This window comes from Alligator mississippiensis, chromosome 8, assembly GCF_030867095.1.
Source record: "Alligator mississippiensis isolate rAllMis1 chromosome 8, rAllMis1, whole genome shotgun sequence".
Lineage (NCBI taxonomy): Eukaryota > Metazoa > Chordata > Crocodylia > Alligatoridae > Alligator > Alligator mississippiensis.
Genome location: NC_081831.1, coordinates 24,900,448 through 24,919,980, shown reverse-complemented (window position 1 = coordinate 24,919,980; position 19,533 = coordinate 24,900,448). Strand labels below are relative to the sequence as shown.

General features: G+C 57.2%; 2 protein-coding genes across 3 annotated transcripts; both read left to right on the top strand.

The window, feature by feature from the left end:
- The first annotated feature begins 1,739 nt into the window (after positions 1 to 1,739).
- On the top strand, positions 1,740 to 3,966 carry LOC132243257 (resistin-like). Its single transcript, XM_059732423.1, has 4 exons — positions 1,740 to 1,825; positions 2,697 to 2,836; positions 3,226 to 3,294; positions 3,772 to 3,966. The coding sequence occupies exons 2-4, from the start codon at positions 2,701 to 2,703 to the stop codon at positions 3,909 to 3,911; spliced, it is 345 nt and encodes a 114-aa protein (XP_059588406.1). The 5' UTR covers positions 1,740 to 1,825; positions 2,697 to 2,700; the 3' UTR covers positions 3,912 to 3,966.
- Positions 3,967 to 4,490: 524 nt separating this feature from the next.
- Positions 4,491 to 7,700, top strand: LOC102571173 (uncharacterized). 2 transcript variants are annotated; one of them, XM_059733108.1, is made up of 5 exons: positions 4,491 to 4,686; positions 4,969 to 5,086; positions 6,424 to 6,564; positions 6,958 to 7,026; positions 7,511 to 7,700. In XM_059733108.1, exons 2-5 carry the CDS (start codon positions 5,022 to 5,024, stop codon positions 7,569 to 7,571), a joined length of 336 nt encoding a protein of 111 aa, XP_059589091.1. In that variant the 5' UTR covers positions 4,491 to 4,686; positions 4,969 to 5,021; the 3' UTR covers positions 7,572 to 7,700. The 2 variants fall into 2 exon arrangements, with proteins under 2 accessions (XP_059589091.1, XP_059589090.1); XM_059733107.1 differs by having other exon boundaries at positions 4,491 to 4,821.
- Positions 7,701 to 19,533: the final 11,833 nt, after the last annotated feature.

Genomic DNA, 19,533 nt, shown 5'->3' with positions numbered 1-19,533 from the left:
ACACTGGCCAATTCTTTCAGCAGCCGTGGATGGAGGTCATCCGGGCCTGCTGACTTGTACCCATCCAGCTCCTCCAGGAGCTCCTTAACTAGTTCAGAACTAACTGTAGGCGGACTGGTGCCATGTGGACATCCATCAATGATCAAGGTGGGGGAATTGGCTTGGCCGGTACATAGAAATACTGAAGCAAAAAACTCATTGAACAGCTCTGCTTTTTTCCCCGCGTCAACCACCAACTGTCCTGATTTGTCCTGCAGGGGCCCTCTGTTGCTCTGAGCTTTCCTTTTGCCCACTATATACCTGAAGAAGGACTTCTTATTGTCCTTGATTGTTGAAGCCAGCCTGATCTCGAGCCCCGCCTTGGCCTGTCTAACTGATTCCCTGCAATAGCGTGCCAGGGAGATGTCCTCCTTGGTGGCTGCTCCCTGCTTCCATTGCCTATACATCTCTTTCTTTGCCCCCAGACTCTCCTGGAGTTCCCTGTTCAGCAAAGGGGGCTTTTTTGCCCCCTTACCTCCCTTCCTACATAATGGGATAGACTCCTTTTGAGCCCCAAGGATCACTCCCTTGAGATACCTCCAACCCTCCTGGACCCCCATTTGCTCTATGTTCTTGAGTTGCATCCCCTCACTAACTAGCCTTCTAAGCTTGCTAAAGTTGGCCCTTCTGAAGTCCAACACCTTAGCCCCACTAGTTACTTTACCCACCCTTCTCTGGATAGTGAACTCGACCAAGTGATGGTCACTATCTCCCAGGCTACCACGAACTTGCATGTTCCCCACGAGATCATCCCCTGTTGCTAAGACCAGGTCAAGCAAGGCGCTACCCGTGGTGGGACTAGACACCACCTGGGTTAGGTGGAGGTCCTGCACACAGTGTAAGAACCTCCATGAGCATCTTGTTTTGGCTGTCTGCTCCTCCCAGCAGGTATCTGGGTAGTTTAGCTCTCCCATGACCACCGCCTCCCTCACCTGTGTGGCGTCTGCTAGCTGCCCGGAGAATACATCATCTAGCTCTTGATCCTGATGAGGAGGCCTGTAGTAGACCCCCACAACCAAGTCCTTTTCCCCTGCCCCCCCCCGCCCCGGATCCTGACCCACAATGCCTCGGTGTTCCCCTCCTCCACCCCCGCCTTAATGGTGGAAGACTTATACTGCTCCTTAATATAATTAATGTTAATCAGAGCCTGCTCGGACAATGGATTTAGTGCCCCCCCACAGGTGCCAGGGTGCCATGCCCCAGTGCCCCCACCTGCCTCCGGCTTGGATGCCTGGGATCTCTCCAGCTCGGGGAGGAGAGTGGGTCTGGGAGCCCGGGTGCCTGGGATCTCCCCCAGCTCTGGAAGGGGAGTAGGGGCCGTGGCACTGGCGACTTCAACGCCTGGGATCCACTCCTGGGCCCTGCTCCCTACCTGCCCTGTCTGCTCAGCTCCAAGCCACACCACTCCCTTGGGCTCAGCCTGTCCAGTTGGCCTGCCTTACTCACCATGCCACCCGCCACCAAGGCAGCAGATCCCAGACCCCCACCCGCAGCCAGCCAGACCCTACTAATGCCCCTTCACTGTGCCTCCGTTTCCCCTCCTGCTCAGCTGGGCCAGGGCTGGCCCCAGGCCACAGGCCCTGGGGCTGAACAAACAAGGAAGCTTAGGGCCTGGGTTTTTCCCTTCTTCCTGCCCCCCCCCCCCCCCCCGCAGTGTAAGGGGGGGTCGGGTGGGGGTGTAATAACCCAGAGGGCCCCAGAGAAGTTGCCACGTCAGCCCAACAAGCACTTAAAAGAGGGAAGGTGGCCCCAGGGCAGCCAGGACCAAGGACCTAGGCATCCAGAGGTGGGTCAGGGCACAGGGTGCCCTTGAAGCCCCCCACAGGGGCTCTAACTGGCCCCATTACCATGGGCTAAGGGGCCTTGTGGCGTCTCCTAATCCAGGGTGACCCAGGCAGATCAGGGAGGTGTTTAGAGGGCCCAGGGAGTTTAGGCACCTTGGTGTCAGGGGTAGCAAAGGCCTGGGAGGGTCCCAAATCCCCCAGGCACTTGGACCCACTGGTCTGGGGAGAGTGGAGGTGTTAGATCTGGGTGCTGGTGACAGGCGGGCACTGGGGCCTCTGTGTGCAGGAACTGGGGATGAGAGCCTGGGGCACTTGTGTGGGTGTGCATGGGGATGAATGGAGGTGCACGTGTGTTTGTGTGTGTGAATGTGTGTGCATGTGTGCTGATGGTTGTCCTGAGCCCCCTGCTGTGTGTGCATGTATATGTATGTATGTGAGTGGGTGTCTGTGTATATGTATAGGAGTGTGTATATATGTGTATGGGTGTGTTGTGCCCTGTGGGGTGTGTGTGCATGTGTGTCCATAGGTGTAAATGTGGGTGAGTATGTAGGTGTGTGTGTATGTATGTGAGTGTGTGTCCATGTGCCGTCGCGTCACTTGCTGGGTGTTCTGAGTCCTGGGCTACATGCATGTGCATTTGTGTCTGTGTGTATGTGCATGTATGCGTGTGTGCATGTGTGCATATGTACATTAACGTATATTCATGTGTGAATGTGTATGTGTGTGCATGGGTGCTTGTGTGTATCCTTCAGCTGCACACAAGCTTTTGCTACCTTGAAAAGTGGCGGGGGGAGGGGTCTCCCACAAGTGCTCCAGGGCCCCCTTTATCCCCTTCTTACCCCACTTGTGCCTTCTCTCCCCCCCACCCCCCAGGACCATGGCACTGCTGCTGATGCTGCTGCCCCTGCTGCTGCCCATGGTGGTGAGCCAGTCCGAGTGCCCCCTTGACAGTGTGGTCAACCTCAAGATCCAGGCGGCACTAGCTGGATACTGCCCCACCCCACAGGAGCCAGGTGAGGTTAGGCAGGGGTGGGGGGGAGCAAGGGGGCAGGAGGGCATCCAGAGTGGTTGTGCCACAGCACTCCCTGTGGCTGCTCCATGGGGTGCCCCCAGCCCTGCTTAGCTGAGGGGAGGCACTGCTACCCCCTACCCCTTTAAAGCTCCTGCCCTCCTCACAGCAGCAGCCTGGACTCCAACCCTGGGGGGACAAGTGTCCCCCACGCCAAAGAGCCAGGGGCTGGGATCAAACCAGTGCCAAGCCCCACTAGGGGGAGGGAGGGTGTCCCCTGGTGGCAGGGCCTGGCACTGCGCCTGCCGGTGGAGCAGCAGAGGCTGGGGGAGAGGGGGCATCTGGCATGCTGTGACCCCCACTGATCCCCCCCTCCACCCCCCTCTCTTACAGCTGTCAACTCCGCAGAGCTGGTGTGTACTGATGTGAATGCCCGTGGGAGCCTGGTCTCCTGCCCCAGTGGTGAGAGGTGGGAGGGGGGCATGTATGGCCCGATGCTGCCATGTCCAGCTCTTCCTTTCCTGAGCCCCTCCCCAACCTACCCAGGGCCCTGTGGGGAAAGGGGGTTCCAGGGATTTGGTAGGGCAGGGGGAGTTTGGAGAAGGGAGGGCAGGGGCCTGATCCTGTGGGGAAGAGGAGGTTCTGGGGTCAGGGGACTGGGGGAATAGTAGAGGGGGGGGCACCAAGGGGCTTGTGGGGATGTGGGATCATGGGGGTAGGAGAGGGACTCTAGGGTGTGTGTGTGCTGGGGGGAGCTGAGGGGGTTTGGGACCTGGGGGGTGTCTGGTGGATGTTGGGGGTGCAGGGAGGCTCCAGGGACTTGGAGGGAGGTAACTGGGGGGTTCTGTGATCCCAGGATGGGCTGGGCTGCTGTGGGGGGGTGGGCAGAGGGTCTCCATGTCCTCTGCCCCTGCACTGACCCCTGCTCTCCCCACCCAGGGTTCAAGGCGACAGCCTGCGCCTGTGGCATGGGCTGCGGCTCCTGGGACATCCGCGGTGACACCTCCTGCCACTGCCAGTGCCAAGGAATAGACTGGACCAGTGCCCGCTGCTGCCGTATCCAGCTCCACCGTGCCTGAGCCCCACCAGCTTGTGCCCACTTCTCTGAATAAATACTGCTCTGTGCTCCCTGAGGCTGCCCTAGCTTCATCCTTTCTCCACACCCCTTTCGGTACTGTCCCCCAACACCCTCGATCCCAGCTGGGGGCCTCTGGGTTAGCTGCTATGGGATTTGTACAGCACCTGGTGCAGCAGGGGCAGGGGTATAAAGAGAAAGGGGCCAAAATTGCTGAACATCCCCTCACATGTCTGGGTACTGCCTCCAGGAGCTCCCCCAGTGCAGTGATGCCGGTCTGTAACATCACACCTGCACACACCACGCCACCTCCATGTGAAGAATTGGTGCAAACCCTTGTGGCTTCCTGGCTGCTTGCATCACACCCAGGCCTGGGGCAATCGGCAGGGCTCCCTGCAGGGCCAGTGGAGCTCATGGGGGGCCTTGGAGGGGGCTCAGGGGAGCCAGCCCCTCCCCCACCCCTGCAGACAGTCCAAACCAGGAAGTCCTGCACCACCACGGGACTATTTCAGGAAGTGATGTCATTGCTTTGCCCAATCAAAGTTGGCTGTTACCAGGGTGACGGGGCAGCACTAGGGTTGGGGTGGGACCCACAGGCCTGCCCCCCACCCCATGACACTCCCACTCCCACCTCCTTCCACCTGAACTGAGGAAGACTCACCACAGGCTGTATGGGGCCTATGATAGGTTTACCACACATCCGGGTTTTCCCAGACATGTCCTCCTTTTTGGATCCTCCAATCTCTGGACACCTTTTTTTGAAACATCAAATGTTTGAGGTTTTGGTCAGCTCAGCTTCAAAGTTTTTCCTTGCACTTCCCCACTTGCCTTAGCAAGGAGCTGCTTGGGGTTGTGGGATGGGGCAGCCTTCATCCTGGCAGGGTGGTGGGAACAGCCCCAGCAGCTGAGTACAGGTAGGACTGTGGGGGTGGGGGTTTGAGAGCCAGGGCTTTGGGACTGTCTGGGGACCTTAGGGGGTGGGGGTGCACACACACATGCATGTGTGTATGTGCAGAGGGGATTTTTTAAAACACCATATTTTGTGTTCCACATCAAATTAGACAAATCAACTCTAAATCATACCGACTGACCAGGAAGAAATCAATTATTCTAGATGCCATGTGAGGCGCTGCAACCAGCAAGCATCCTCCATTCCAGCCTCTCACCCTGGGACTTCGGGTACTCCCAAATCCTTTGACAGGCATCCGACATGCAGGTCCAAGTCCAGGGCAGCACCATGCAGTGGCGAGAGCCCAGACCCCCACCCACAGCCAGCCAGGCCCTGCTGCTGCCCCCTCACTGTGCCTCAGTTTCCCCTTCTGCTTAGCTGGGCCAGGGCTGGCCCCAGGCCACAGGCCCTGGGGCTGAACAAACAAGCTTAGGGCCTGGGTTTTTCCCTTCTTCCTGCCCCCCCCAGTGTAAGCAGGGGTCGGGGGGGGGGGGGGTAACAGCCCGGAGGGCCCCAGAGAAGTTGCCACGTCAGCCCAACAAGCACTTAAAAGAGGGAAGGTGGCCCTGGGGCAGCCAGGACCAAGGACCTAGGCATCCAGAGGCGGGTCTGGAGAGAGGGTGCTCTTGAAGCCCCTGTTACCATGGGCCAAGGGGCCTTGTGACCTCTCCTAAGCGAGGGTAACCCAGGCAGATCTGGGAGGTGTTTAGGCACCTTGGTATCAGGTGTAGCAAAGGTCTGGGAGGGTCCCAAATCCCCCAGGCACTTGGGCCCACTGGTCTGGGGAGAGTGAGTGTGTTAGATCTGGGTGCTGGTGGCAGGGGGCCATTGTGTCCTCTGTGTTCAGGGGCTGTGAATGAGAGCCTGGGGCATGTGTGTGGGTGTGCATGGGAATGAATGTAGTGTGCGCGTACGAATGTGGGTGCACATGTGTGTCTATGTGCACTGCTGGTTGTCCCGAGTCCCCTGCTGTGTGTGCATGAATGCATATGTGTGTGAGTATATGTGTATACATATGTATTTATGTGGGTGGGTGTCTATGTGTGTATGTGTGGGAGTGTGCACATGTGTATGGGTGTATTAGCCTCTGGGTGGGGGGGCACATGTGCTCATGGGTATGTGTGGTTGAGTGTGTAGGTATTTGTGCATGTATGTGAGTGTTTCTCTGTGTGTCACCCCCTGCTGGATCTTCTGATCCCCATGCTGTGTGTGGTATGCATATGTGCACAGTGTATGTGTGTGTGTGTGTGTGTGTTTGTGTGCGTAAGTATGTGTGTTTCTGTGTGAGTCCTCCCATGTATCTGCATGTCTGTGCTGCCCCTGCTGGGTGTTCGGAGCCCTATGCTGCGTGCCTGTGGGTGGGTGCATACATATGTGGGGGTACGCACTCGTGTGGGAATGTGTATGTTTGTGCATGCACATATGTATGTGTTTGTGCTTGTGTGTGTCCTTCAGCTGCACACGAGCTCTCGCTCCCTTGGGAAGTGGGGGAGGGGTGTCCCTTAAGTGCTCCAGGGCCCCCCTTAATACCCCTCTTATCCCTCTCATGCCTTCTCCCCCCTCCAAGGACCATGGTGCTGCTGCTGCTGGTGCTGCTGCCCCTGCCGGTGCCCCCAGTGGGGGTGACACTGTCGCGCCATCGACAGTGTGGTCAACCTCAAGATCCAAGCAGCACTAGCCGGGTACCACCCCACCCCACAGGAGCCAGGTGAGGCTGGGGAGGGTGGGGAGCAAGAGGGCAGGAGAGCAGCTGAGGGGTGCTGGGCCACATCACTCCCTGTGGCTGCTCCATGAGGTGCCTCCAGCCCTGCTCAACTGGGGGGAGACACTGCTACCCCCCCAACCCCCCTAAACCTCCTGGCCCCCTTGTTGCAGCAGCCTGGACCCCAAACGGGGGGGGGGGGGCTAGTGCCCCCCCACCCCAAAGAGCCAGGGCCTGGGATGGAGCCAAGGCAGCCCAGCCTCACAAGATGGAGTAAAAGTGCTCCCTGGTGGCGGGGGCTGGCACTGCGCCTCCTGGGGAGCAGCAGGGGCTGGGGGTGGAGGGGGGCACCTGACCTGCCTTGTCCCCCCACAATCCCCTCACCTCCCTCTTCTGCAGCCGTCAAGTCTGCCGAGCTGGTGTGTACGGATGTGAATGCCCGCGGGAGCCTTGTCTCCTGCCCCAGGGGTGAGAGATGGGAGGGGGGCATGTATCCGCACCTGAGCCCTCCACAACCTACCCCTGGGGGGTCCAGGGCCCTGGGGAGCAGGGGTTTTCTGGGGATGGGGGGGCAGATGCCACATTGGGGAAGGGGAGGGCTCTGGGGTCAGAGGGCTGGGGGAAAGGGGATTATCAGGGATCTGGGGAGGATGGGGATGTGGGACACTAAAGAAGGAGAGGGGCTAGGGTGCTGTGGGGAGCTGAGGGGGCTTCTGGGCCCGGGGGGGGCATTGCAAGTCTGTGGGATGCTGGGGGGGCAGGAGGGTTCCAGGGCCTCGAGTGTGTAATTGGGGTGTTCTATAGTCCCAGGAGGCCTTTGGTGCTGTGGGGAGGGCAGGGGTCAGTGCAGGGGCACGGGCCATGAAGACTCCCTGTCATCCCCCAGTGGGGGGGATGACAGGGAGTCTTCATGGCCCGTGCCCCTGCACTGACCCCTGCCCTCCCCACCCAGGGTTCAAGGTGACAGCTTGTGCCTGCAGCATGGGTTGCGGCTCCTTGGACATCCGCGGTGACACCTCCTGCCACTGCCAGTGCCAAGGAATAGACGACCAGTGCCTGCTGCTGCCGCATCCAGCTGCACTGTGCCTGAGTACCCCAAGCCTGCGGCCATGGCTCTAAATAAACACTGCTCTGGGCTCCCCGAGGCTGTCCTGGCTCCATCTTTTCTTCGTTCTCCCTTCACTACCACCCCCCAACACCCTTGGTCCCAGCCTGGGGGGCCTGTAAAGTACCCCTTTTACCTCCAGCACCCGGGAGCCCCTCTGAGTACATCCTCTTGCCTACCCTGGGCTCCAGCTCCAGAACCTGCATCTACACTAGGGTGGCACCAGGAGCCCTGCTGCTCCATTGCAGCCCTCAACAACCCTCTTCGTAGCCGTGGGCCTCAGTTTCCTTCTTATCCTGGCTGCTGGGAGATGCCCCAGGAGGCTGGGGGGTGCCAGCCAGTCCCTTCAGGGCCAGGCCCATCCTTAACTCTCCTGTGTTCATTAGGCCCTACTACCTGCCTAGCTCCCATTTCCCCCAGCTGCTCAGGCTGTGGACAAAGGACCATGCGGGCACACAAGGCCCATCAGGGGAGGGAAACTGAGGCAGCCACTTCAGGGAGGGGGCACAGCTGCAGAAGGGAGACCCCAGGGCCCTGGGTTAGCTGCTGTGGAATTACTTTGTATAGCACCTGGCATGGCAGGGGTATAAAAAGAAAGGGGCCAGGGCCTGTGTCCCCCCAATGACTGAACATCCCCCCATGTCTGGGCACTGCCCCCAGAGGCTCCCCCAGTGCAGTTGTCACCGCCCCCCCCCCCCCCCCCCCACACACACACACACACGCCTCCTGTCACTTCCTCCCTGTGGAGTATTGGTGCAAACACTTGTGGCTTCCTGGCTGCTTGCATCAAACCCAGGCCTGAGTCAATCGCCAGGGGTCCCTGTGGGTCCAGTGGAGCTCATGGGGGGCCTTGGAGGGGGCTCAGGGGAGCCAGCCCCTCCCCCACCCCTACAAACAGTCCAAACCAGGAAGTCCCACCCCACCCCAGGACTATTTCTGCACGTGATGTCATTGCTTTGGCCAATCAAGGTTGGCCGTTACCAGGGTATGAAGGCAGCTCTAGTGTTGTGGTGGGACCCACAGGTCTGCCCCGCACCCCATAACATTCCCACCCCTACCTCCTTCCACCTGAACTCAGGGAGATTCACTGTGGGCTGTATGGGGCCTACGATAGTGTTACCATACATCAATTTTCCCAGACATGTCCTCTTTCTGGTCCTTTTTTTTATTCAAAGTTTTTCCTGGCACTTCCCGGCTTGCCCTTGCAAGGAGCTGCTTGGGGCTGGGGGGGGCGGGCCTGCAGCCGAGCAGGGTGATGGGAGCAGCCCCAGCAGCCAGGTACAGGTAGGTCTATGTGGCGTGGGGGTTGGAGGGCCAGAGCTTGGGGACTGGGGGGGCGGCACATGCACGGGCGTGTGTGTGTGTGTGTGTGAGAGAGAGAAAGAGAGAGAGAGAGAGACAGCAGCGTGTTGAGGGGATTTTTTTTTTTTAATGATGTATTTTGTGTTCCAGGTCAAATTAGCCAAATCAGTTCCAAACAATTTGAATCATTCAAAAAAACCTTATGTGGTCCTACTACTGGAAGTATCCTCCACCCCAGACCTTTCAGCCTGAGGCTTCAAATGCTTCCAAATCCTTTGGCAGGCATCCTATTTGCAGGACCAAGCCCAGAGGCTTGTGGTTCAGACGCCCCCAAGTTTCATTTGCCCTCAGTCATATGTCTGTAGGAGCAAGCTAGGGCAGAACTCAATCGTTCCAAAACCTCTATCGATTGAGCAGGCAGAACTCAAATGTTCTAACCGCTATGTGTGGCGCTGCAACTGGCAAATATCCTCCATCCCAGACTCTCACCCTAGGACTTTGGATACTCCTAAATCCATTGGGAGACATCCTATGAGTAGGCCCACACCTGGAGGTCTTGGGATTTGGATGCCCCCTACACCTGATCTGAGCCAAATGTGGAGGGGATGGGTATGTGTACGGGAGAGTGCTGCCAGCCCTCGGGGAAGCTGTCCAGGCATGGAGGCTGCAACAGGGCAAAAGACATGGGTTGGGGGGAGGTGCCTCCCACTCAGTAGATGGCGGGGGGGCCTTCAGAGGAAAACAGGGAGCTTCATGGCTGGGCCAGCAGCACCAGGTTGGTGTCCTTGCTACCAGGGGGTGGAGCCAGGAGACATTGCAGGGCTAGGGGGAGCAGGAGGCTGCGGGTCAGGAGCAAAGGGCACCAGCAAGGCTGTGGGGCTGCGGCTTGGAAGTGAGGGGCACTGGGGGTGGGGGATTGTGGGTCAGGATTGCAGGGCACTGGTAGCACCAGTGGGGCTGCGGATTGGGAGTGAGGGGCACCAGCATGGCCCAGGGCAACAGGGTACTGGGGTTTGGGAGTGAAGGGCACCAGCATGGCCAAGGGCAGCGGCAGGGTACTGGGGGTTGGGAGTGAAGGGCACCAGCATGGGCCAAGGGGATGGGGTACTGGAGACTGGGAGTGAGGGGCAGCAACAGGGCTGGGGGGGGTGATGACTGCGAAAACTTGGCCAGAGTTACACATGATATTTAAATGACCAAATTAAAATAACAGTGCATCTTACACAAGAATGCAAAATCCGGACTGGGAGCATGCAAAATAGAGCAATCCCAATGTCTCCTGTGCTAGTTGCAAATGTGCCCAATGTGTTATTATGCTACACCATTCATAAATATCTGTATACCCCTGCATGACTGTATCCTGGTTAACACACTCCCCCTTAAATAAGGCATATTTCTCAGAACAGGCATTCAGTGTCTTTCTGAGGTTTTGCAAATGTCTCCATAGATTATTATCAGTGCAGGCTGTTGCTAAAACAACTACCCAAAACTGTACTGTGATCAAGCCCTAGCCCTTGGCCCTCCAACTCCCCCACCCCACACTCTCAAACACACTTACCCTGTATCCAGCTTCTGGGGCTGCTCCCACCACCCTGGCTGGCTCCATGTTGCCCCTCGCCCAGCCTCAAGCAGCTCCTTGCTAAAATAAGCTGGGAAGTGCCAGGAAAAACTTTGAATCTGAGCTGACCAAAATGCCAGTCATTTGATTTTTTTTTTTTCTTCAAACTGCCCAGAAGTAAATTGGAGGATCCCAAAAGAGGGGGACATTCAGCTTTGGGGGGAGGGGGGGGGACACAGGCCCTGGCCTCCCTCTCTTTGTACCCCTGCCCCTGTTGCACCAGGTGCTGTATAACGTAATCCCACAGTAACTAACCCAGGGCCCCTTGGGGTTTCCCCTTTGCAGCTGCCCCCCATCAGTGGCTGCCTCAGTTTCTCTCTCCTGACAGGCCCTTGTGTGGTTCTTTGTACAGCCAGAGCAGCTGGAGGAAATGGGAGCTAGGCACTGGCAGGTAGTAGGGCCTAGTGGATGTGGGAGCACTAAGAATGGGCCTGGCCCTGAAGGGACCAGCTGGGGCCGCCCAGCCTCCTGGTGCATCCCCTGGCAGCCAGGATAAGGGGGAAACCAAGACATGGAGCCACAAAGGGAGTTGCTGAGGGCTGGGACAGAGCAGCAGGGCTCCTGGTGGCCTGTATGTTCCTCCCCCCCTGCCCTGCCACCCTTGTGCAGATGCAGGTTCTGGAACTGGAGCCTGGGGCAGGCAGGAGGATGTCTCGAAAGGGGCTCCCAGGTGTTGGGAGTAAGGGGGTGCTATACAGACCCCCCTCCCCAGGCCAGGACTGGGGGGTGCCCGGGCACTGTACAGACCCCCAGGCTGGGATCAAGGATGTTGGGGGGGTGGTAGTGATGGGGGTGTGGAGGAAGGACGGTGCCAGAGCAGCCCCAAGGAGCCCAGAGCAGTGTTTATTTAGAGCTGCGGGGGAAGGCTAGGGGAGGAGGCGCTCAGGCGCAGTGCAGCTGGATGTAGCAGCAGCAGGCGCTGGTCCAGTCTATGCCTTGGCACTAGCAGTGGAAGGAGATGTTGGTGTGGATGTCCCAGTAGCTGCAGGCCATGCTGCAGGAGCCCCTCATCACCTTGAACTAATTGCATCAACAATTGATTGATGTATGCCAGCGTATTGTTTGCTCTGCTACTGTAGCATCACACTGGTGGCTCATATTCATTTTATAGTTAATTATGACCCCCCTAGGACCACCCTAGGACCACGTCCAAAAGGGACGTGGCGGTCGTAATTGACCATAAAATTAATATGAGTCACAAGTGTGATGCTACAGTTAGCACAGCAAACAGTACACTGGCATACATCAACTGATGCATCTCAAGTAAAACTAAGGAAGTTATTCTCCTGCTCTACTCGGCATTGGTGAGGCCACAGCTGGAGTATTGCGTCGAGTTCTGGGCACCACATTTCAAGAAGGATGTGGAGAAGCTTGAGAGAGTCCAGAGAAGAGCAACCTGTATGATTAGGGGCCTGAAGAGCAGTTCAGCCTAGAAAAGAGAAGACTTCAGGGGGCTTTGGTAGAAGCTTACAAATATATCAGGGGAGAGCATCAGGGTCTAGGCAAACAACTATTCACCAAAGCACCCCAGGCGAAAACCAGGAGCAATGGTCATAAACTCCTAGAAGAAGGTTTCAAACAGGATATAAGGAAAAACTTCTTCACGGTTTGCATAACTAGATTCTGGAATAGACTCCCAGCGGGGGTGGTGCAGGCACCTACCCTGGAGATCCTCAAAAGGAAACTGGACACGCACCTCGCTGGGTTTATTTGACCCCAGCAGTCTTTCCTGCCCAGAGCAGAGGGGCTGGACCCAATGATCTCACAAGGTCCCTTCCAGCCCTAAACTTCTGTGAATCTGTGAATAAACCCTGCGTGGGGGGATCAGGGGTCAGTGCAGGGGCAGGGGTCATGGAGATCCCCGTCTTCCCCCCCACAGCACCCAAGACCCTTCTGGGATCACAGAATCTCCCCAAGGCCCTGGCCGTCCCTGCCCCCCCCCAGCATCCCCAAGACCCTGCAATGCCTCCCCCGGGTCCTGGAGCCCCCTAAGCTCCCCCCACTACCCCAGAGCTCCTCTCCTCCCCCAGGGTCCCACATCCCCCAGCCCCCTGGAGTCCCACTTTCCCCCCCAACTCCCTGACCCCAAAGCCCCGCCCCCTTCCCCACAGGATGGGGCCCCGGCCTACTAAACCCCTGGAAGCCCCCTGTCCTCCTAGGGCGCTGGGCTAGGGGGGAGATATAGAGGCCATACATGCCCCCCATCATGCACCATCAGAACAGGAGACCAACCAAATTCCCACTGGTGAGCACCTCCGCACACACCAGCTCAGCAGAGACAGGGGCTGCAGGGGGAGAGGGGGTCAGAGGGGGACAAGGAAGCACAAAGACCACCCCCCCCAGCTCTTGGTGCTCGCTGGCAGGCGCAGCGCTAGCCACCACCACCAGGGGGCACTCTGCCTCCCCCTGGTGGGGCTTGGCTGCTGCTTGGCACTGGTTTGATCCCAACCCCTGGCTTTTGGGGGGGGGGGGCTTTTGCCCCCACAGCCCTCCCAGGGTTGGCATCAACACTGCTGCAGCAAGGGGGGCAAGAGCTGGGGGGTATCAGTGCCTTTCCCCAGCTGAGCAGGGCTGGGGCCATGTTGTGGAGCATCCACAGTGGGTACTGAGACCCGCACCCCCCCCCAGCTGCCCTCCTGCCCCTCTGCCTCCCCAGCCACATGCCAACACACACATGTGCACACTTGAATGCAGACACACCCATACCCACACTCATGCACATGTGTATATGCACAGATATATTAATGTGCACACATACACACACAGCATGGGGCTCAGGGGCAGCACACACAGGCACACACATGTAGACGTGCACACATACACATAGTATTATTGCCAACCCCACTATGTCAAAAATCATGAAACAGACTCTTCAAAATCAAGAGATGTGGATTGTAAATTATGAGATGTTATTTTGAAGGGGGGAGGGGGGAGGCGTTATTTGTGAAGGAAATAAGAGCTAGGCACTGGCAGGTGGTAGGGCCTAGTGGATGTGGGAGCATTAAGAATGGGCCTGGCCCTGAAGGGACCAGCTGGGGCCGCCCAGCCTCCTGGTGCATCCCCTGGCAGCCAGGATAAGGGGGAAACCAAGACATGGAGCCACAAAGGGAGTTGCTGAGGGCTGGGACAGAGCAGCAGGGCTCCTGGTGGCCTGTATGTTCCTCCCCCCCGCCCTGCCACCCTTGTGCAGATGCAGGTTCTGGAACTGGAGCCTGGGGCAGGCAGGAGGATGTCCCCAAAGGGGCTCCCGGGTGTGTGTGGGGCTTGGAGCCCAGGAAGGGAGGTCCTCGTGGGTGTGTGTGGGGTTTGGAGCCTAGGAAGGGGGGTCCTCGCACAGCATGGCAGGATGTGAGGTATTGTGGGTCAGGAATGAGGGGCAACAGCAGGGCTGGGAGGGCTGTGGCCTGAAAGTGGGGGGCAGACACATATGCACACAGACGCATGCACACAGACAGATACTCACAGCTCTGTTGCATGACTCGCCCTGGACCCAGGGCCCCATTCACCCCAGCCCCTGCTCCACTCCCTCCCTCATGGTGGGGGCCTCGATCTGCCCCCCCACTCCCCCCGTCTTTTCTCTCTCCCCCTGCCCCTTCCCTTCCACAGACTTACCATCTTGATGCTCTCTAAACATGCCAGGAGAAAAAATCCCAAGATTTGATCTCTGTATCAGGGGATCATGAGTCGATTTGACATGGAAATCAGGAGTCTCATGACTTTTTCATGAGAGTTGGCATTACTAGTAGACTGTTCTTAGTGGTGGCAGATGACAGAACAAGGAGCAATGGTCTCAAGTTGCAGCAAGGGAAGTTTATGTTAGATATTAGGAAGAATTTTCTCAATAGGAGGGTAGTTTCATTTTATTTAGCAAATACAAATCTGTGAAGCCAAGCAATAGCCTCGTCGTTACCTGAGTTCAATCCACCTCTTAATTGATCCTCTTAATTAATCCTCTTAATTAATCCACCTCTTGGAGGATAGTAAAACACTGGAATGGATTGCCCAGAGAAATGGTGGAATCTCCATCCTTGGAGGTTTTTAAGACCCAGCTAGACAAAGCTTTGGCTGGGATGATCTAGGTGGGGATGGTCCTGCTTTGAGCTGGGGGTTGGACTAGAGTGATTCTCAAACTTTTTTGTACCACGACCCATTGCCCCAGCCCTCCAGTGTGTGGTGTGAAGAAAGCCCCCTCTCTCTGCCTCTCACTTGGGTCATTCTAGGTGGATACCTCCCCCCACCCAACTGCTTGCTTGCTTGATTCAGGCTGGTCAACCAGGTGACCTGTCCAGATAAATTCCTAATTCCTAAGGGGAAGGGGGAACTCCCTCTCTTCCTGGTGGTGGGTATTTTGAAAAGCAACAAGCAGTTTGCTTCCAGGTGATTGTCTGGATGATTCTCTGTAAGTAAAGACCTGGAAATTAGCCAGGAGTTAGGATTTCTGTCTAGGCCAGATGCGTTTTAAAAGGATGATTATGTCCGAGACTGTATAAGTCCAATTGTTTATGTTTACTCAAAGTGTATTCTGGCTTCCTTGTTCTATGCCTGCCTGCCACCCCCGCCGCCCTCGCCCTCTGATCAATAAAGGTATCAGGTACAGCGTGCCTTTATGTGGTACTGTGGAGGGGGAAAGGCAAGTCTTTTTGCTCCCAGCTTGGCCAGCAGAGGTGGTCTGTTTATGTTCCCTCTGTCCTACCTGAGGTTTATGCTTGGGATGCTTCAAGTTGAATAAGGCACCCAGAAATATTGTGGTGGGCAAAGCACCCCCAAGGTTCACAGGGTCTTTGTGCCCTGGGCTGCACAGAACCCTAACAGAAACCAGTGCCCGGGTGGTAGCACTGTTACCCCAAGGTTGCAGGTGTTCTCCAGGAGGCGGGACAGCCAGCCGTAGGCTCCCCAAAACAACGCCTGGCACGAGGTTTTTGGGCCTGGCACAGTGAGACAGGTGGCTCTGCATAGTAGCACCCCCTACTGTGCCACCACATATGGGACAGCAGGTGTGTCTGTGTGGAGAAGGGGGGCCCAAGCAGCCCCTGGCAGGCTGGAACTCTGCCAGCCTGCAAGGGAAAAGCCACAATTTCCCACATTTTTCTCCTTTAAAAAAGAATCCATTTGTGAAAGTTTGTTGATTCATTTTTAAAGTTCGTTTGCTTGCAACCCTTTTATGTATTCTTGTGATCCACTTTTGGGTCATGACCCACAAATTGAGAAACACCGGACTAGATGACCTCCTGAGGTCCAACCCTAACTTTCTATGATTCTATGATTCTATATACAAACATGCACAAACACATGCAGATGTGCATACATGCCCCATATACACACATGCCCATAGCCCAGAACTCAGAACGCCCAGCAGGGTGGGGCACATGGAAAAACTCACAGACATGCAAGCACCTACACACTCACCCACACATACCCATATAGGCACATGTGCACACACACTCCACAGGGGGCAACACACCCATAAAAACATGTGTATACTTCCACACATACACACACCCACATACATACATATACACGTGGACACACACATTCACATTCCTGCACACACAGCAGGGGGCCCAGAACACCCAGCAGAGGCAGCACACAAATTCACAGACACACAAATCCACCCACATTCACACACACGCACACATGCACACATACACACACACACACACACGCAAACACATGCACCTACATACATTCCCATGCACACCCACACACATGTGCCCCAGGCTCCCATCCCCATCCCCCGCACACACAGGTCTTAATGTCCCCCTGCCACCAGCACTAAGACCTAACACCCGCACTCTCCCCAGCCCAGTGGGTCCAAGTACCTCAGGGATTTTGGACCCTCCCAGGCCTTTGCTACCCCTGGCACCAAGGTGCCTAAACTCCCTGGGCCCTCTAAACACCACCCTGGTCTGCCAGGATTAACCTGGATTAGGAGAGTCCACAAGACCCCATGGCCCATAGTAACGTGGCCAGCTGGGGCCCCTTGTGGGGGGCTTCAAGGGCACCCCCTACCCTTACCCACCTCTGGACTCCTAACTCCTTGGTCTTGGCTGCCCCAGTGCCACCTGCTCCCTTTTAAGTACCTATGGTGCCAATGTGGCACCTTCTCCAGGCCCCTCTAGGCAGCTATGTCCCCCCTGCCCCCTCCCCTCTGCTTACATCCGGGAGGGCGTGGGGGCAGGAAAAAGGGGAAAACCCAGGCCCTAAGCTTCCTTGTTTGCTCAGCCCCAGGGCCTGGGGCCTGGGGCCTGGAGCCAACCCCGGCCCACCTGAGCTGGAGGGCAAACTTGAGGCACAGGACAGGACAGGAAAGTAAGGCATGGTGTGGGGGAGCAGTGGCAGTGCCTGGCTGGCTGTGTGTGGGGGTCTGGGCTCTGTCCACTGCCTTGGTGGGGGATGGCAAGGGGGGGTAGGGCTGGCCAGCCGGGCAGGCTGAGCCCGAGGTAGAGAGTGGGTGCGCCTTGGAGCTGAACAAACATGGCAAGGAGGGAGCAGGCTGCAGGAGTGAAACCCAAGCAATTCGATTGCCAGTGCCCGCCCCCCTGCCCTCACTCTGACTCACCAGGCCCCACTCCCCTTGCAGAGCTGGGAGAAAACCCAGACCTGGGGCTCCCAGCCCCCCCTGCTCTAATCCATCATCTCCCATCCCCTCCTGGAGCTAGAAATAACTCAGGCAGGAGTGCCCCTGCCCCATGGAGGATGTCTCTGCAGTGTCTGTGCCTCAGTTTTCCAGTATGCCAGTGGGGTGTCCAATGAGCAGGGGCATGGCAGAGTGCAGTGTTGCTCCCCTGGGGGGGTTTACCCCCCAACCCCAAGCTGTCCCCCACAGGTGTCTGGGCTTCCAGCCCCCCCTGCTCTCACCGGCCTTGCCCTACTCCCTCCCGAAGAGCCCAGATATCCAGGCATCCAGCCCCAACCTCCCAGCCCCAGTCTACACCTACCTCCACCCCCCAACCCTGCAAGAGCTGGGTGAGAACCCAGGAGTCCAGGCTCCCAGTCCCCACCCTCCAAAGGCAGGCCCTTAAGGCTAGCAGGTGCTAGGATGATGCCCCTGCTCATTGGACACCCCACTAGCATACTGGGAAACTGAAGCACAGACACTGCAGAGACTTCCTCCATGCAGCGGGGCCACTCCCTGCTCCCCAGCACACATGGCCCTGGCCTGGATCTCTTGGCCGATGGCCATCAAGCCACCCCCTTAGGAGTTAATCAGAGCCTGCTTGGACAATTAATTCTTTTTTTCATATTTTGGAAAAAAAAAATTGTGTTCCAGGTCAAATCAGCCATATCAGGTCCAAATCTTTTTCATTAAGCAAAGTTCAGTAGGTCAAACACCATATGTGGTGCTGCAACCAGCAAGTATCTTCTACCCCAGACCTTTCAACCTGGGGCTTCAGATGCTACCAAAGCCATCAGCAGGCATCCTATGACAGCCCAGTGGTCTTGGGGTTTGGATGCCCCCAAATTTTTCTTGCCCTCAGCTAATAGCCACAGGAGCAAGCTAAGGAGAAGTCCCCCATTTTCTTAAAGTTGGTGTGTAGCTGAGATCCTCCCACTGGAAACCAGTGCAGCAACTACACTTGATCTTAACCCACAACAGGTCAAAAAGTGAGGGACTGAAGCCTGAAGACCTGGGTTCTCTCCAGCTCCAGGAGGGGATGGGGGCTGATGGATCAGAGCAGTGGGGGCTGGGAGCCCCAGGCCTGGGCTTTCTCCCAGTTCTGCAAGGGTAGTGGGGCCTGGTGAGTAAGAGTGTGTGTGGAGGCAGGGGAGGGTGGTGGGCTGGCAACCTAGATACCTGGGTTTCACTCCTGCAGCCCTGCTCCCTCCCTGCCCTGTTTGTTCAGCTCCAAGGTGCACCCACTCTCTATCTCGGGCTCAGCCTGCCCGGCTGGCCAGCCCTATCCCACTTGCCACCCTCCACCAAGGCAGCACCATGTAGTGGACAAAACTCAGACCCCCACACACAGCCAGCCAGACACTGCCATTGCTCCCCCAATCATACCTTAGTTTCCCATCCTGTCCTGTGCCTCAGTTTGCCCTCCAGCTCAGCTGGGCTGGGGTTGGCTCCAGGCCCCAGGCCCTGGGGCTGAGCAAACAAGGAAGCTTAGGGCCTGGGTTTTCCCCTTTTTCCTGCCCCAATGCCCCCCGGATGTAAGAGGGGTTGGGAAGGGGGGGCATAGCTGCAGAGGGGCCTGGAGAAGGTGCCACATCAGCACCACAGGTACTTAAAAGGGGACAGGTGGTCCTGAGGCAGCCAAGACCCAGGACCTAGGCATCCAGAGGTAGGTTGGGGCAGGGGGTGGCCTTGAAGCCCCCCACAGGGGGTCCCAACTGGCCACGTTACCATGGGGCCTTGTGACTTCTCTTAATCCAGGTTAATCCTGGCAGATCAGGGAGGTGTTTAAAGGGCCCAGGGAGTTTAGGCACCTTGATGCCAGGGGTAGCAAAGGCCTGGGAGGGTCCGAAATCCCCCAGGCACTTAGACCTACCGAGCTGGGGAGTGGGGTTGTTAGATCTGGGTGCTGGTGGCAGGGGGTGTTCAGGTCTCTGTGTGCGGGGGCTGGGGATGAGAGCCTGGGGCACGTATGTATGGATGGGCAGGGGGATGAATGCAGATGCACGTGTGTTTGTGTGTGTGTGAATGTGGGTGCACATATGTGTGGGTGCATGCGCATGTGTGTGCTGCCCCTGCTAGATGGACTGAGCACCCTGCTGTGTGTGCGTGTATATATATGTATGTGAGTGGGTGTATCTGTGTGTGTATGCATGGGAGTATGCATGTGTATATGGGAGTGTTGCCCCCTGTTGGGTGTGTGTGCATGTGTGTGCATAAGGGTATGTGTGGGTGAGTGTGCAGGTGTGTATGTATGTATGTGAGTGTTTCCGGGTGCCACACCCTGCTGGGTGTTCTGAGCCCTGGTCTGCGTGTGTACATGCGTGCGTGCATGTG

What these genes read in the sequence shown, in the direction of transcription:
- LOC102571173 (XM_059733108.1), top strand. Translation starts at nt 5,022, where the DNA reads ATGCCATGTGAGGCGCTGCAACCAGCAAGCATCCTCCATTCCAGCCTC. An exon ending in CTCTCACCCTGGGACTTCGG is followed by an intron (nt 5,087 to 6,423) that starts GTACTCCCAAAT and finishes CCCCCCTCCAAG; the next exon opens with GACCATGGTGCTGCTGCTGC. An exon ending in CCTTGTCTCCTGCCCCAGGG is followed by an intron (nt 7,027 to 7,510) that starts GTGAGAGATGGG and finishes CTCCCCACCCAG; the next exon opens with GGTTCAAGGTGACAGCTTGT.
- LOC132243257 (XM_059732423.1), top strand. Translation starts at nt 2,701, where the DNA reads ATGGCACTGCTGCTGATGCTGCTGCCCCTGCTGCTGCCCATGGTGGTG. An exon ending in CCCCACCCCACAGGAGCCAG is followed by an intron (nt 2,837 to 3,225) that starts GTGAGGTTAGGC and finishes CCTCTCTTACAG; the next exon opens with CTGTCAACTCCGCAGAGCTG. An exon ending in CCTGGTCTCCTGCCCCAGTG is followed by an intron (nt 3,295 to 3,771) that starts GTGAGAGGTGGG and finishes CTCCCCACCCAG; the next exon opens with GGTTCAAGGCGACAGCCTGC.